The 14,508-nt window shown below is 43.7% G+C and overlaps 1 protein-coding gene across 1 annotated transcript in view; it reads right to left on the minus strand.

Annotated features, from left to right (window-relative positions):
* Positions 1-87: 87 nt before the first annotated feature.
* The window catches only part of phactr3a (phosphatase and actin regulator 3a), a 28,142-nt gene continuing 13,721 nt past the window's right edge, over positions 88-14,508 (minus strand). The window contains exons 2-12 of the mRNA XM_079179383.1: positions 10,727-10,891; positions 9,852-10,019; positions 9,129-9,344; positions 8,129-8,357; positions 7,597-7,847; positions 6,246-6,399; positions 2,023-2,078; positions 1,669-1,730; positions 1,389-1,529; positions 962-1,038; positions 88-508 (exon numbers count right to left, since the gene is read on the minus strand). Coding sequence (XP_079035509.1) covers positions 493-508; positions 962-1,038; positions 1,389-1,529; positions 1,669-1,730; positions 2,023-2,078; positions 6,246-6,399; positions 7,597-7,847; positions 8,129-8,357; positions 9,129-9,344; positions 9,852-10,019; positions 10,727-10,891 — 1,535 coding nt within the window. The 3' untranslated portion in view covers positions 88-492. The remainder of the gene's footprint in view (positions 509-961; positions 1,039-1,388; positions 1,530-1,668; positions 1,731-2,022; positions 2,079-6,245; positions 6,400-7,596; positions 7,848-8,128; positions 8,358-9,128; positions 9,345-9,851; positions 10,020-10,726; positions 10,892-14,508) is intronic.

The following is a 14,508-nucleotide window of genomic DNA, read 5'->3' on the forward strand; positions in this document are numbered from 1 at the left end:
TTGATATCAAAATTCATTCCCGATACCACCTCCCAGACTTTACACAGTCCAAGTGACACATTATTCATCAGTTAAGAAAAGGTGAAGCTGGTCACATGCACAACTTCTCCCAACGACACCGCCTTGTCAAAGGAGTCCATGAAATAGTACAAAAAAAACAACACTGACTGAATGACATAATGGGGTTTTTTTTTTTTTGTTCTCCCTCCGCTCTCATCCTGAGAGTCAGAGCCACCAGAGTCCTCTTTCACCAGCCAGCTTCCATGTGGCGACATGCAGTAGTCTCCAGGACACACTGCCGCAAACATTTCCATCCGCTCCTCTCTCACACCCGTGCCCTCATACGGGTGATATGATAGTCAAGGGTGCTGGAAGAATCCTAAAGACACGCTGAAGACAAATAGGCCCCCAGGCTCTCTGAACTGTCTGCCGCTGCTCAGCTTCAGAAAATGTCAAAGCTCAGCATTTCTTCACAGAAGAAACGCCCCACTTTCATGGCCGGTGGAACCTGGAGAGACAAACATGCAGAGAAACCACTTGTAAGGGGAGAAGTACAGAACGTGAGAGCAGAGGGTGCCTTCGTCATCGCACACGGCAATTATTGCAGCTATAATCAGTTTGGTGGGGCTATTTTTAGCACGGTCATTATGCGCTGCGGTACCCATACTATCATCCAGTCCTCCCTCTCGGTCACTGTCACAACTCACAACAAGGTCCCCTGCTTTCCAAACAAGCTTAGCCAAGGACACCGTGGTATTTTATCATTGTTCTCTGCTTGGCAGTACGAGCTCTCCAGAGGACAACCTCCCCTAACCCCCATTTACAAGCACTCCCATCCATCTTTAGCCCCTTTGGTGCTCTCTGGATGAGCAAGGAGAGCTAAATTTAGACTGTCGCAGCCCAGAATAGAACATGCATACATTACCAAACACACACTACTAGCTGCGACACACATACTGACCTCGTAAGGTGTTTGCTTGAGGCGTGCACTTCCATCTCGGTGCTTTTGAACTCGTTGAGCTCTTTTCGGATTGCAGCCTGTGGAGAGGAGAAAAAACAACAACAACATTAGCGCATCCCTGAGTACATCCTGAGCCATTGGGGTGCTTTAACCTTTGGACGACAAAGTGACAGCAGGAGGAGGAAGAGGAAATATATGGAGCTTAAAGAGAACAGGGGGTTTTGTGAGATAAGCTGATAACAGCAACGAGCCATGCAAATAGTCTTGATGAGCTTAATAAAGATCAAAGAATTTGGGGGCTTTTTCCATCAGTTTGTCCTGAGTGCTGAACTTGCTTTGGTCATAAGTCCAAGTGATCAGCGGCAGGTCATAAGGGTTGACATAAAAGGCTATGACTCGTCTCTCTGTGTTCCACCCAAACACACACCTTGTCTGCTGCCGAGAGCCGGGTCCAGGGCTTGTCTGCTCTCCTGTCATAGTCCTGAGCTTTGGCCACCTCCACATAGTCACTGAAGCGGATCAGAATCTTTCTGTCTCGTAGTTCGTCTACCGTGGGCCGCTGGTTGAGCTGGAACGCAAGAGATGGGGCAAACATTTATAGTTGCCTGCTATCAAAGTCTCCCGTGTGCTTCATTGAAAACAAGTGTTCATTTGGTTGATATTGTTTTGGTGTCTTTAAATAAATACATAATCACACAATGTTGTACCTTTCTGTTTAGCCGCTGTTTGATCTCCCTCCTCTCCTCTTGCTCTGTCTGGTCGTTTCTCTCTGGGAAAAGGAGAAACAAAACTAATTAGAAATTCACTCACAAGTGAACATAAAAAAAAAAAATATATATATATATATATACATACAATCAGTTCCTACCAACAAGGTTCACTCACGCGTTCTTTTGCTCCTGAGTAATATACTACACTGTGCAATCTCTTATCATTAATGCATTATTTTGCCCTGGTTTTCGATCAGGGGTTTTCCCACATATTCATTTTAACTAGTAAACACTTGTATTTGTGTGAAGAAACGCTAGTTTGGAGACAGCAATGGAAGTGTTTAAACTTACGCTTCAGTATGTTCCGACTCTCCAGCTCCTCCACATTGGGTCTCTGGCTCAGCCTCCTGCGGAGAAACACCAAAACCACGTTTTGAACCATTTCGTCCCGAGCCGTCCCTGTCCTATCCTCCTCTTAAACCGGCTGCAGTTTCTTCACTGTGCGCGTTCTCGAGAGGAATCCCCTATGTTTCCATCTCGCATCCAAACCGCGGCTGTGATGCTTGGGCAGAGGCGCTCCCCACATCTGGAATAGTCGAAGAAGCGCAATTCTCTTCGTTTGAGAAAATTCCACCGAATTATTCTCCGGTTTCAAGGTGCTGCATCTCAGGTGGCGGGCGGCCGTATTGCGTTGACTCCACACCGCCGCAGCAGCTTCGGTGCTCCTCTGTGGTCTCCGACAGCAGCAATACGAGCGCTTTTGAAATGGGTCGTGATCGGCTGCCTGGGCGCGACTACCCTAGTTTCCCCGGTTACTGCATGCATAATTTCTAGGAGGCGGAGCCTATCAGGCTCCCACTCACGGCATCCCCAACCTCGTCGTTGTGTACACCGGGCTACGAGCGCAGTCATTTTACTCACGATTGCACGAGTTCATTGTATTTTTAGTCACGTAAAAGACAGATTTTTTTTTTTTTTTAAAGGAAGTAAAATAAACCCAAAACAAAATACTTAATAGATTATAATTACTGTAGCCTATTTTATGTTGTGATACAATTCAAATCTCTCCTTTGCTCTCAGATCACACCTACAGTAGTACATTCATTTCAAGCTGTCACGTTCCCTCACCATCAAAGCATCCAAAAGGTCTCCAAAATCCAACGAGTCCCCTGTCTGTGTGTGTGTGTGTGTGTGAACTATTCATGCTTTGCATAAATAATAAATGTAAACTGCACAACAGGGCTCAGCCCCAGACGGCATGTGGCACACCCCACACCCCTAGAGGTGGAAAGGACAGAGAGGGCAGAATGCCGCCACGCAGCGGGACTCTCTTCATACCCTCACCCGAGATAACACTGGGCGCTTTATAGTTCTGTCCATGTGAAAGATCAAAGTTAGGTCACACCGACTGAGACCTGGACACCCACAAAGTAAACGGCCAAACACGTGTGTGTGTGTGCCGTGTGCATGGAATAGCTATGAAAATCATTATAGTCATCTAAACTCTGTTAATACTAGTTCTTAAAACCAAAGAGCAGATGTTGACATCAAAACAGAAAAAGGCATCTGGACTAAACCGCATTATGCGATTAGATTAGTTTTCTACATCACAGCATTGGCAGAGGAAAGAAAAAGCTGACTGCACAGACACAAAGTCACACTTGTAGATATCTATACAGTAACGAGTGCAGCAAAGCAATCTGGTGTTAATTAACATGCGTGACTAGACATCCCGTAATAGCAACAGGAGCAATGCAATAGTTTGATAGAAATAAGATTAAATATGGAACACAAACACTCAGAAGGCGGTCTAGAACAATGTCAGTGTTTTGCACACAATCGCCGTGTAGGAGATTGATCCATTTCTTCCCCCTTTTACTCCAAGTGCTTTTTGATCAAATCAGTTTTACAATACAATCCTAAAATCGTATACGGTGGGGAGCAGTCCAACACAATGGCTCTTTTGTGAATCTTTTATAAACAAACACAGAGACAAAGTCTTCCCAGAGCACTTAACAGTATTACATGTCAAGCAGATGAAACAGAAAATCACTTCCAAAGCCCCGGCGAATACGGCCATCCACTGTAATATTGACCTGGCCGCCGAGTTGCTTAGCAACAACACTTGGTATCCTTGAGACAATAGAATCTTCCTGCAGAAATCCTCACTTCTCCCTAGCAACACACTAATGGGGATTTCACTACTGCACACAGAGTCTGTGGCTATTTTTAGCAACAGAACATTTTCCTCGCTGGTGGGCTGAATAAATCAGGGATCGCTGTCAATATGAAACACTATTTTGGTAACAAACTCAGATGAATCACAAAACCGTCTTACTCTTCTGCTCTCAGGTGACAGAAGATGGTTTATTTGGGATAATTATCACTACAGCAGTTTTTGACTGCTTAGGATACGATGTCATAAGTGATGATTTTGAAAGGTATCCCCGGAATACCAGGGTGACGCATAAACGCCTGTCGGCATGAGGGTTTCCATTTCCCACTCAGGATGGTCCGCAACAGAACGAGTTGGAATAGAAAGTCCAACCATGTCAGCCAAAGGAGGAATACAAAATCTAAACAAAGGAGTAAAAAAGCAACGAGTGGGCGGCAGAGGCTTTCAGGCTGTTCTTTTATTTCAGCTGCCAACTGTGCAAGGAGATACCACTGGCCGTTCCCAGCTTTCTTCCTTTTAGTACAGTAGCTAATCCCCACCTGCTCCCCCCCTCTATTATTCCTGCTGATATAACTCCCCATCAACACATTTGTGGAGAGAAGGGAGTGCATGGGGAGATGCATTATTGAACAGTGTCGGGAGCTAAGATTAGAAACAGCGGAGTGCGGCTGCAGCACAAGTACCAGGCGGGGGAGTCTCTAAAGATAGAAAGGTCATCTATCACTGACACAATGGACAGACAAGGTGTCATTATCCACCGTACCTCCTGACGGCATTTTCTGCTTGATCGGCAGCAAATGCAACAGTAGGTTTACATTGTGGGCTGCAGATAGGATGGGGAAGACAACAGACTGAATCTGGGTGGGAGTCACCCAGAGAAATCCAGAGTATAGTGTGTGATGGATTGTTTTGTCATTTAGGATGAATGCCCAGGGGAAATTAGCTTTTTTTCCCTCCTCTTTAGCATTTTGAGCTATATTTAGCCAGGATTTCCTTCCAAAATGGTGCATTGTGCTTACAATGTATGCATATACTGTACTGCAGGTTGGACATGCATTTTCTTGCTCATGCTCGGCACTGTAGGTGAAGGAATCATATTTACATACGTTATTTAGAGCCTCTGGATTTCCAGATAATATCTCCAGACAAAGAAGCGAACTTGAACAGCTGTCAGAAGCCTTTTGCACGTACGTATATATACCGCTTTTTTTCCAGCAATGTCAGCATGAGAATCCACATTAATCCCCCTGGGATCATTAATTTAATTTAGTCTGTATTATTTTTTATTTTAACAGCTATAAATTACAACTATGGGTTTAAGATAAATTGAATCTGACGCTTTATGTAACAAGCAGCTTCTCTCAGCTCCTGTGCGACAAGTAGAAACCTCCCTGTCTTCAAAACACAGACCCGGCTGGCTCTTATGCTCTTAAGCTACAGTCGCGCTCCGTCCTCACCTTTTATATGAGCCGTTTGCTTGTGAAACGCCGATACATTTCACAAATGATAACACGATATGTTCTTCCAGTGACTAAGAAAAGATCAGGGCGGCAGTATTCTTAGTCGTCTCACAGACGGTTGGTAGATCTTGGATCTCTACAAAGTGTGGGTGGCACTCTGTGCCTGGCTGCGAATTATTGCACAGCAGGTTATGTAACGTGGTGGCGTGCCTCTGTTTGATATGCTGGTGCTAAAGAACTTGGGTCTTGTGACACATTCACACACACACAACACTGCTGCTGTCAGTCTTTGCACATTAGGTTTTTCAGTTGTATTATAAAAGCCAGTCGTTCTATTAATGTCCTGGCAGGGGAGCACAGATACAAACACCAGCGGTGCATCTTGCACCGGGTGGTTTCCTGGAAGCAGCATCTGTCTGTTCTGGCTGCGCCACAGAAACACCTGTTGTTGCTTTTGAAAGCATCCAGAAGTTGACTCAACACGTGTACATTTTTTTTTCGCGAAAGGAGTTCTTTAAATAGACCTACCATTGGGAATCCTCTCAGTTCAGTGGTTTAGTGCTATTCTGCAATACAATACGAGGACCGAGTAAATAGTGTTACACCCAAACAGCCTCCTCTAAGCAGGAGCAGATTACACAACATGAATCAAAACAATCGGATAATCCTTTCAGATGACGTTTTTCATCTCACCTCATCCTCCTACTGTTGGGTGTTATGTAACTGAAGCAATTAAGCCTACAGGTTTATCCTGCAAAAAGCATTTCCCAGATCTGTCATGGGTTTGCATTGTTGCACCATGAATAACATGGAAGTCATTAACCCACTGCAGAGTAGTATTAAGGGGTATTTAAGCTTCTGATATCATTAAAACACTTCATATTTGCAACACTAATACTGTACTCGGATAGCAATGGAGGGATGATTTCATTTCTTACTTGGCAAGTTTCATCTCAATCTGCTGGCGAATTTCCTGGCGCTCCTGGTCACTCCTGACTGGGAAGATATTTCTGTCTTCCAACTCCTGCTTGCTGGGCCTGTTTCGTAGTTTGACAGTCAGCAACTCCTTCCTTAGCCTGCGAGGAAGTGTACCTGCAACCATGCATACACGCATTAACACACAGGGAACTCTAACTGATTGTTTTTGTAGCCTCTTTGTAAGAATCACAGTCTTTAATTACAACTACGCATCTTAACAATTTGGAAAATCATTCTGTGAATGAATTAAGCCTAAAAATGACCCCGACTACTTAATCTCAGCAAATATCCACACCAAGTGATTGTTATTCATGTGTTTTCTGTTGTTTTTGCTCTGTACTGCACTTTCATTTCATTTGTAACTGAAACACTGAATGACTCGTGGTCCCTTTAATATGTAACTGCCATGGCTTACCAACTGCCCTAGCCAGGCTACTGCCCCAAACAAGTTGCAAGCACAGTATCAGCTGAAATAATAAGGACCGTGGGGCATTATGGGGGATCCTCTTTTGTAGAGATACCAAAATGAAGTAAGAAATATCAATTTAAACCAATATTATTTAATTGAAGTGTATTAATGTGTCGAAAATCTGCATTAATAAATTATGTTAGCCACATTATGAAGTTGTTAGGGTGAAATTGTAAGCATCAGTTGCCTATTTACACCCACAGCAGCCCCACAGAGCAACATCAACGTTTATTTGGAGTTGTGTATCGGGCCACCTGTGGTAGCGTAGCTGATTTATCAGAGCTTTTGTGGTGAAATCTCCCAGATGGTAGCTGTGAGAAATGAACCAAAACAATACAGTTGCGGAGCTTAAAACCAAAACAATGAGCCGAAAGACGCTAAAATCTTCTGGACAGATGAGGGGAACCGCTGAGTCAGGTGATAATTCTGTTTGGGTTTTTCACTACAAGCGACCCCTTTCATATTACACATGGCGTAGCATTGCACCCATTGTTGACGTACAAACAATAATTAGTGAAGCTTTAAATTGTGCAAATGTTTGTTTTAATTGAATTCCACAAAAGGATTTATGCAACAGCAAGCCGGGGACCAGGCAGAATTCAGGTTTGAGTACTGGGTGGTCTCACAACAAGACAGCAAGACAATGACAGGGCTATGCTTCCACCACCGCTCTCCCAGATCTGTGATCACATTCAAATTTGAGTGAGAGTCCACACTTTAACCACGTAGTCATTGTTTCATTTGAAATCCAATATGTACGGCACTGAGCCAAAACAAAAGCGTGAACCTGAAAATGCTTAGAGGCCGCCTTGTAAATCATACTTCTAAGCTCTTCAACCCACCAGAGATGACGGAGTCATTCCATTCTTCTAAGTCGTTGGGGAGGCCTGAGGTGTTGGAGAAGCACTGGTCCAGCCGCATGTTCTCCTTATTCTCCTCCGCTTCCTTCCTGGGCCAGTCGGACCTTCCACCTCCCACACAGCCGCCCACAAAAGACAATGTGTGTTGGTTCTCAGAGCTGCAGGAGCGAGAGAGACGTCCATCTGAACACCACAGCCTTTGGGGTGAGGCCTGCTCACACCCTTCGCGGGCACTGAGGGTACAAGGGACGAGGGAAAAGGTAGGATTAATGTTGATGGCCGTGTGAGGATAACATCTGATGACATCGATTTAAATATAGAGTATGTTAAAGGTGTCATTCGGGGGGAAATCTTAATGAATGGTTGTATTGTGAGAAATTTGAGATTTGTGAGAAAACGTCATTAAAACACAAGTAAGACTGAATAAAGCAACATAGTTGTTTTTCACCCACTCAGTAATTCCAACGGAGGGCGCTGATATAAACAGATGTGCGGGGTACACCTGAGCACTCACCTTTCTTGTCTGTTCTTGGAAGCGAAGGCTCTCTGCAGTTCCTCCATAATGCAGCTAGGGGGCATGGGAGGATGCATCATATTGCCTATATGTGGGGACCCTGAGGTGTTGGTTAGGTACCCTCGTAGCGGCAGGGTCATTGAAACCATGCTTTCTGTGGCCCTGGGTGGAGGCTCCTTGGGGAGGTAGGAGTTGGGCAGGTGAGCAGGGAGCGACACAGGGCCTGAATCTGAAAGGGAGCAGATAAACACTGGAGATAACACAATTTATCCTTTCCCCCCCCATTATCTTACCCTTATATTTGGTATAGAGTTCATCTTATTGATACTTAGCTGAAGTTTGGGAAACACATTTACATCTCTATTTATGGGAATTTAGACTACCCAGTAGATTTGATATGCGCATCTGTTTAATATGAGAGGGGAATAGAACATCTGGAGGAAAAATATGAACAGGACAGGGAAGAAATCTCCACAAGTTTTCTTGCAAAGAAATTAAAGAGCAAACTACTTTGCCAACATGCCATCTGCGTGTGTTACTTGTAAGTTGTTATAGGAGATGCTGTGGCTTAGTTGGTTCTAGTGCCTGTCCAGCTAACAGGACATCCTGGGTTCAAATCACAGCAGGTCATTAACTGTTGCCACTACAAACGTTAAGGAACTTACTGTACGTTTTACTCCACAAAATGAGCTGTAATTACTAGTTACTTTTCAGATTAAGATATGACATTAAAACACAACATATTGTTAAAGATTAAACTGTTTTTGACTTGTGATCTCTTAGATGTATACAGTGTCTAGTTAGGTCTTTGTCATATTTCAGTTGTTAGCAGTTCCACCAAAGAGTGAATTCTCCTCCAAACTACTCAGAGGGTTTCATGTTAACAACCGTTTGAGGCCCAAAGAGGTACGATTGTCAGATATTTCACACAAAAGAATAAACTCCCAGATTCATCTTATATGAGATACAAATTACCTATCCTTAACCTCAGAGCACTCACCATCTCCAGTACTCAAATAGGGCAAAGGTTTGGGAGGTACTTTTGGTGGGGACGTTCCTGGAGGAATCTCTTCCTCTGGTCTTTCTTCCATCTGCTCGCCCGCATCCTGCAGCCCCTCAGGTAAATCCCCGACAGGGTGCACCTCCTCACTTCCCTCCTCCTCCGGTGTTAGTACATTCTCCTCCACCCGTTCACAGTCCTGAAGAGGGGCAGCTACTGGAGTATGAAATGAAAGCATTTCAAATTGAGGTCAAATGTATTTTGCCATAATACTTTTGCCAAGAAGCATGGGTTTTACATTTTCTACATTGTCCAACTATACTGAGATGTACTGTGCTGTAATGGTTTTGTATGTACAAATATGCATATTGTAGACCTCTTATTGAATTGTCTTTGCTGCCCTCTAAAGGTACACACACAAATGTCTCAGTTTCATCAAGCATGAGCTTTGTGGCTTACATAAAAAATGAAAAGCGTACACAATTAATTCAGACCTTAACTTGATGATACATACATTAAGCTAGTAATTATATTATATGACAGGATCAACAACTTTTGTAAAAGATTTGTTTCACAGCGATCTCATTCTGTCATATTGATCTACCGTAAAGCTGAGGAAAAGACAAAAAAAAAGAAAAGACACACCCAGACAATTTTAGCTTTTTGCAGCTCCATAATGTCAATTGATTAGTTGAGTCCGAGTACAGTGAGGGATTGTACTACCTGGAGGGGGAAGCTCCTCCTCAGGACCAAGGTATTCCACACTGCTGACTGTGAGGTTTGAGTTCAAGGATCCCCCGAATCCTCCAAGCAGGACTGCGCCGTCTGAGCAGCAGCCCTGGGTGGGGGAGCTCGGGTCGTGGCATAGAAGATTGCTGGATAATGCTACATCTGTGAGAGGACAAGAGGGGAGAAGTATGTCATATTTGTGTTGAAGATAAACAAAACTATGTCACTTTCATATGAATTATTTCCAGTAATAAAAAGTAATTTCTAGTATTGATGATGTACCTGCTATTGCTTAATCTTCTCTATTTCTGTCTTTTCAGACAGCTGATCTATGCATTTACAATGAAACAGTATTTTGAGACCATCTTACTTCCTTGGCGTTAGTGTTAATGCCTAAATTATTAATGTCATTAGGTATATATTTGTGTACGTAATATATGTGTGTATACGTAATATATGTGTGTATACATCTATCAATCTGTCTGCCTGTCTATTTTCGGTTGGTTTAAGGACTTATTTTCACCTTGTGCACTATGAGATAGAAGTGAAAATACAGTTTTCTATCTATATATATATATATATTGTATTAATGGATATAATTTGATTAGCCCATGAAAAGACAGATCCAGCCACTGGGGGGACGAACTGAGATCCACTGCAACAGACCTCTGACTTGACCAACTGTTACCACTTCCCTAAATGACATTCATTTTTTTACGTCACCTTGATTCGATAGCACTTTCCATTACAGCAAGCGCATCACATTTAGCCATGTGTTCAGCAAATGCTAGAATGTCTGTGTTCATGTGTGTGTGTGTGTGGATGTGAACCTGGACATCACTTCACCCTTAACGCATCCAGCACTGTACCTGTGGAACTCTGCTTTAGCTTCTCGTTTTTCTTTTTCCTCCACTTCCAGGGCTTGAAGATGCGCCCCAGCGTGGCCAGCTTGCTGTTACGTCGGATGGGTGGAGTGTGGACCCCTGACACCAGGCAACCGGTCCTCAGCACCCTCTGCTGGTCCATCAACTCTACTACAGTGACAGAGGAGTTGGATAAAAGCATCCCAGAGAAGAGTGAGATGAAAGAAGGGTAAGGAGAGAGCGGGAGTGGGTTAGTAGAGGAGGACAATCAAAAGCAGGGAAAGGATGCAAAGAGGGGACCAAGGGGGAAGGGAGTATGGAGGTGGGGAGACAGGGATGAAGAAAAAAAGATTGAAGTAGGTGAGAGGAGAGAGAGAGGGAGGGAAAGAAACCAGAGCACAATTAGTATGCTCACCTTACTGAATAAACCATGATGGACTCCAAGTGCTGTGAACAGATTGAATTAGAAAGACTAATTTGATCAAGGCACACTCCCTATCGGTTGTTACTTCCCTGCGAATCCCCTCCCTCCGAGCCATACGTCACGTATCAAAATAAATATCTCTCACATTCCAAATTTGGAGGGAACCTGCGAGCACACAGACAGCCTCATTACACTACAAAAGATCCATTTCCCCTGAGACCAACAGGTTTGCCAGCCTCTCTGCTTTCCCAGATACTCGGCTGCCTGGTAAAACTCATTGTTGTATTGTGTCAACCTTCTTTTTTTTTGCAAATATAATGCTCCTCTGCTACATGTATATTTTCTCTGTCCTAGCGCTCACAGGAAACATGTCTCCCAAGTGATCGGATTTTTCAGGAGGTGTAACTGTCTCTGCAATATGTCAAAATCATGAGTTGCATACAGTGGATTTTTGTTTATACTTTCATCCCTCAATGCCATGGCGATATGGTTGTGTTAATGTATGCTTATGTCTGAGGATGACTGAACCACATGTGGTCATGTTCATGTCATGTTTTGCATGCATTCAGTAATTTATATATATTTTTGGATCCCACCGATAGCTCCCACAAAGTGATGGCAGATCTTCCAGGGGTCGACATAAAATGATAAAAATACACAACTTAAAAGCACACAGGAGGCAATAACCAAACATACTTTAAACATCAGAAAATAAGTCAGCTGATTTTGCATGTAAAAAGGAAAACCACCAAAAAAACAACAATAATACAAATAAAAGTCTAAATAACTAAAAATACATAATATAAACTACATCCATGTAAGATTCAGCAGATTTAGTTTCATATACAAACTATGTTTTAGATAAAAGGAATAAAAACAAATAAAAGTAGCGGTATGCAGCGATCTGTGTCGAGCGCACTCCATGTAATGTATCTATACTATAGATGAGCTGTCCCCCGACCAGCACAGAGAACCATTTTCTCTCTATAAAGGAATGTTTTTCAATGAATGGCGGCTGTGACTCATATCTTAAAGTGTGGGTCTACAGATCCATGTGAGAACATTGCTGCTGGACCAGACTCACCAAGAGTGCCAAAAAGAGAAAATGTACAATAATTTCCATGTATTTAAGAGCTACATGCGTCAGTGTGACACAAATTCTGTGATATCTGCCTTCAGGAGGCTGATATCTTTGTTCAAATATTCAGCTGAGGAGGAGGCATGGATTTGTGACGGGGGAGGTTGGGGGAGGAGAGGATTGGGTAAGGGGGTGCAGACTGGCTCAGGGTGTGATGTGGAGCACAGTGATGGAGAAAGGAGGATGTAGTCGACTTTTTTTCATGTTTTTTTTACAGCCCCTTGCTTCTGCCCTGAAGCACATGGGTAGGGAATAGAAAGAGGATAGTGGTGGTGCTTGGGGGAGGAGAGGAGAGGAGAAGAGAGGAGAGGAGAGGAGAAACAAGGAGACAAGAGGAGAGAAGAAACAGGAGATGAAAGAAAAGGAAAGCTGGTGGCTAAAGGGAAAGGAAGTGAGAAAGGAGATCCAAGAAAGGAGAGGAGAGGAGAGCAAAGAAAAGGCCGTGGCAAGAGGAAAACAGGGAGGGAGACACAAGCAGGTGTGAGGAAAGGAAAAGTATTGGCAGAAAACCGAAGAAGTAAAGGAGAATAGATGAGATGAAAGGAGGTAATTTCCAGTTTAACATTTGACCCTGAAAGTTCCTTGAAACAGGTCAGTTGACCACCATGCACACCCCTCTCGCCGTGTCATCATCACTGCTGTCACACATGCAGCGTGGCAGATCGCAGAATCCAGGTCAAGCTTGAAGGAAACGCACACCCAGTCGGGCAGAGAGAGAAAAAAAAAGCTTAAGAGAAGGAGAGGGGGAGCAGGAGGGGTAGAGGCGTTGTGTCTGTGTGAGAGGGAGTGTGTGTGTGTGTGTGTGTGTGTGTGTGTGTGGAGAGAGAAGAGAAGGGGAGAGTAGAGGAGGTGGGGTCAGGCCCGCTGCTGTTGCCATGGCGACCACATCCACATCCAGATGCTGCCGCAGCAGTGGGAGCCAGCGGGAGGAGCAAGCCAGTCTGGAGCTTAGAGGAGAGGAGGAGAGCAGAGGAGCCCCTTACACCAGTACACTGCCTGCCACATCTAAAGCCAGTGGCAGCACCCAGTGCATTGTGGGTTTAGGTTGAAGCCACATGGAGGACGAGATCTGTCTGCGTTTTTCTTTTTTTTGAAAAGGGAAGGAGATGGGAGGGGGGAGGAGGAGGAGGAGGAGAGAGAAAGGGGATTCCAGGGAGAAGCGGCGATAAGGAGGGATGGGAGGGGGCTGTTGCTATACGGAAGAGCTTGCAGGAGAGTCTGAGCTCGTCCAATCAGGGAGCAGCTATTTATAATGCATATCAAGTAACTCTTCATTTTTCATAGAACGGGTGGATGCTCAAAGAAAATGACAGGAGCACGGGAATTAGGTAAAAACACATACATGCACATGGAGATTTCTTTTATCCGCTGGATGAGGATGTATTTAAATCTGTGTCAGATAAGCATGAATGAACTACATGTACCATGTGGAGATTATTTGCTATTCTAATTAATATGCTAATGCAACTAGGATTTAATAAATCCAAGTGTCACGCCGACGCAGTAGACCAATATAGCCGTTTATTGTATGCCCATAGTCCTCTCCATACAAGTCTGAACACACTGGAATTCCAATCACAAGTTACTAGATTAAATTCCTTATTGATAACGTTATATAATTCATGAACGAGCACATGATTGCAGGCAAATACTGTATAAACTTTGAATGCTGTACTCCATACTGCCTTAGTGCAGTGTGAACTCCAAAATGATTTAGGAGTGGAATGAAGTAGGCAATATGATAATGTGACTTGGCAAGAAAACTACATCAGAGTGTGTTAGTGTGCCTCCAGGGACCACACCCTACTTAACCAGCTTGTCAGCACATTCAGCAGCAGAAGTTCTCTCCCATCATCCCCTTACCAAGTGCCCATAGTTACAAGACCACGGTGAATAAGTTATATTAAAATTAGGAAGTCTAAACTAAAAGTTGAATGTAACTTTAACTGAGGTAACTGAGGAAATGCCAAACGCCCAATTTTCTTGCTCGTTTGCGACCCTGACAGTCGACAAGTTAAAGAATGAGTGAGGAATAGCCTTGCTCTGTGGAATACCTGAAAGACAAATGTATGTATTTACAGCTCTTTCTGTAAAAGACACACCAGAATAAAACAGCATTCCAGTATTAATCTAGTAGTGTACTGGCACACAAACTATGTCAAACGTGTTTGCACCATTCAACTGCATTACAAGGACATTGAACATTCAAGTATTATCACATTTTTT

This window comes from Pholis gunnellus (genome assembly GCF_910591455.1).
Source record: "Pholis gunnellus genome assembly, chromosome: 2".
In the NCBI taxonomy this organism is placed as follows: domain Eukaryota; kingdom Metazoa; phylum Chordata; class Actinopteri; order Perciformes; family Pholidae; genus Pholis; species Pholis gunnellus.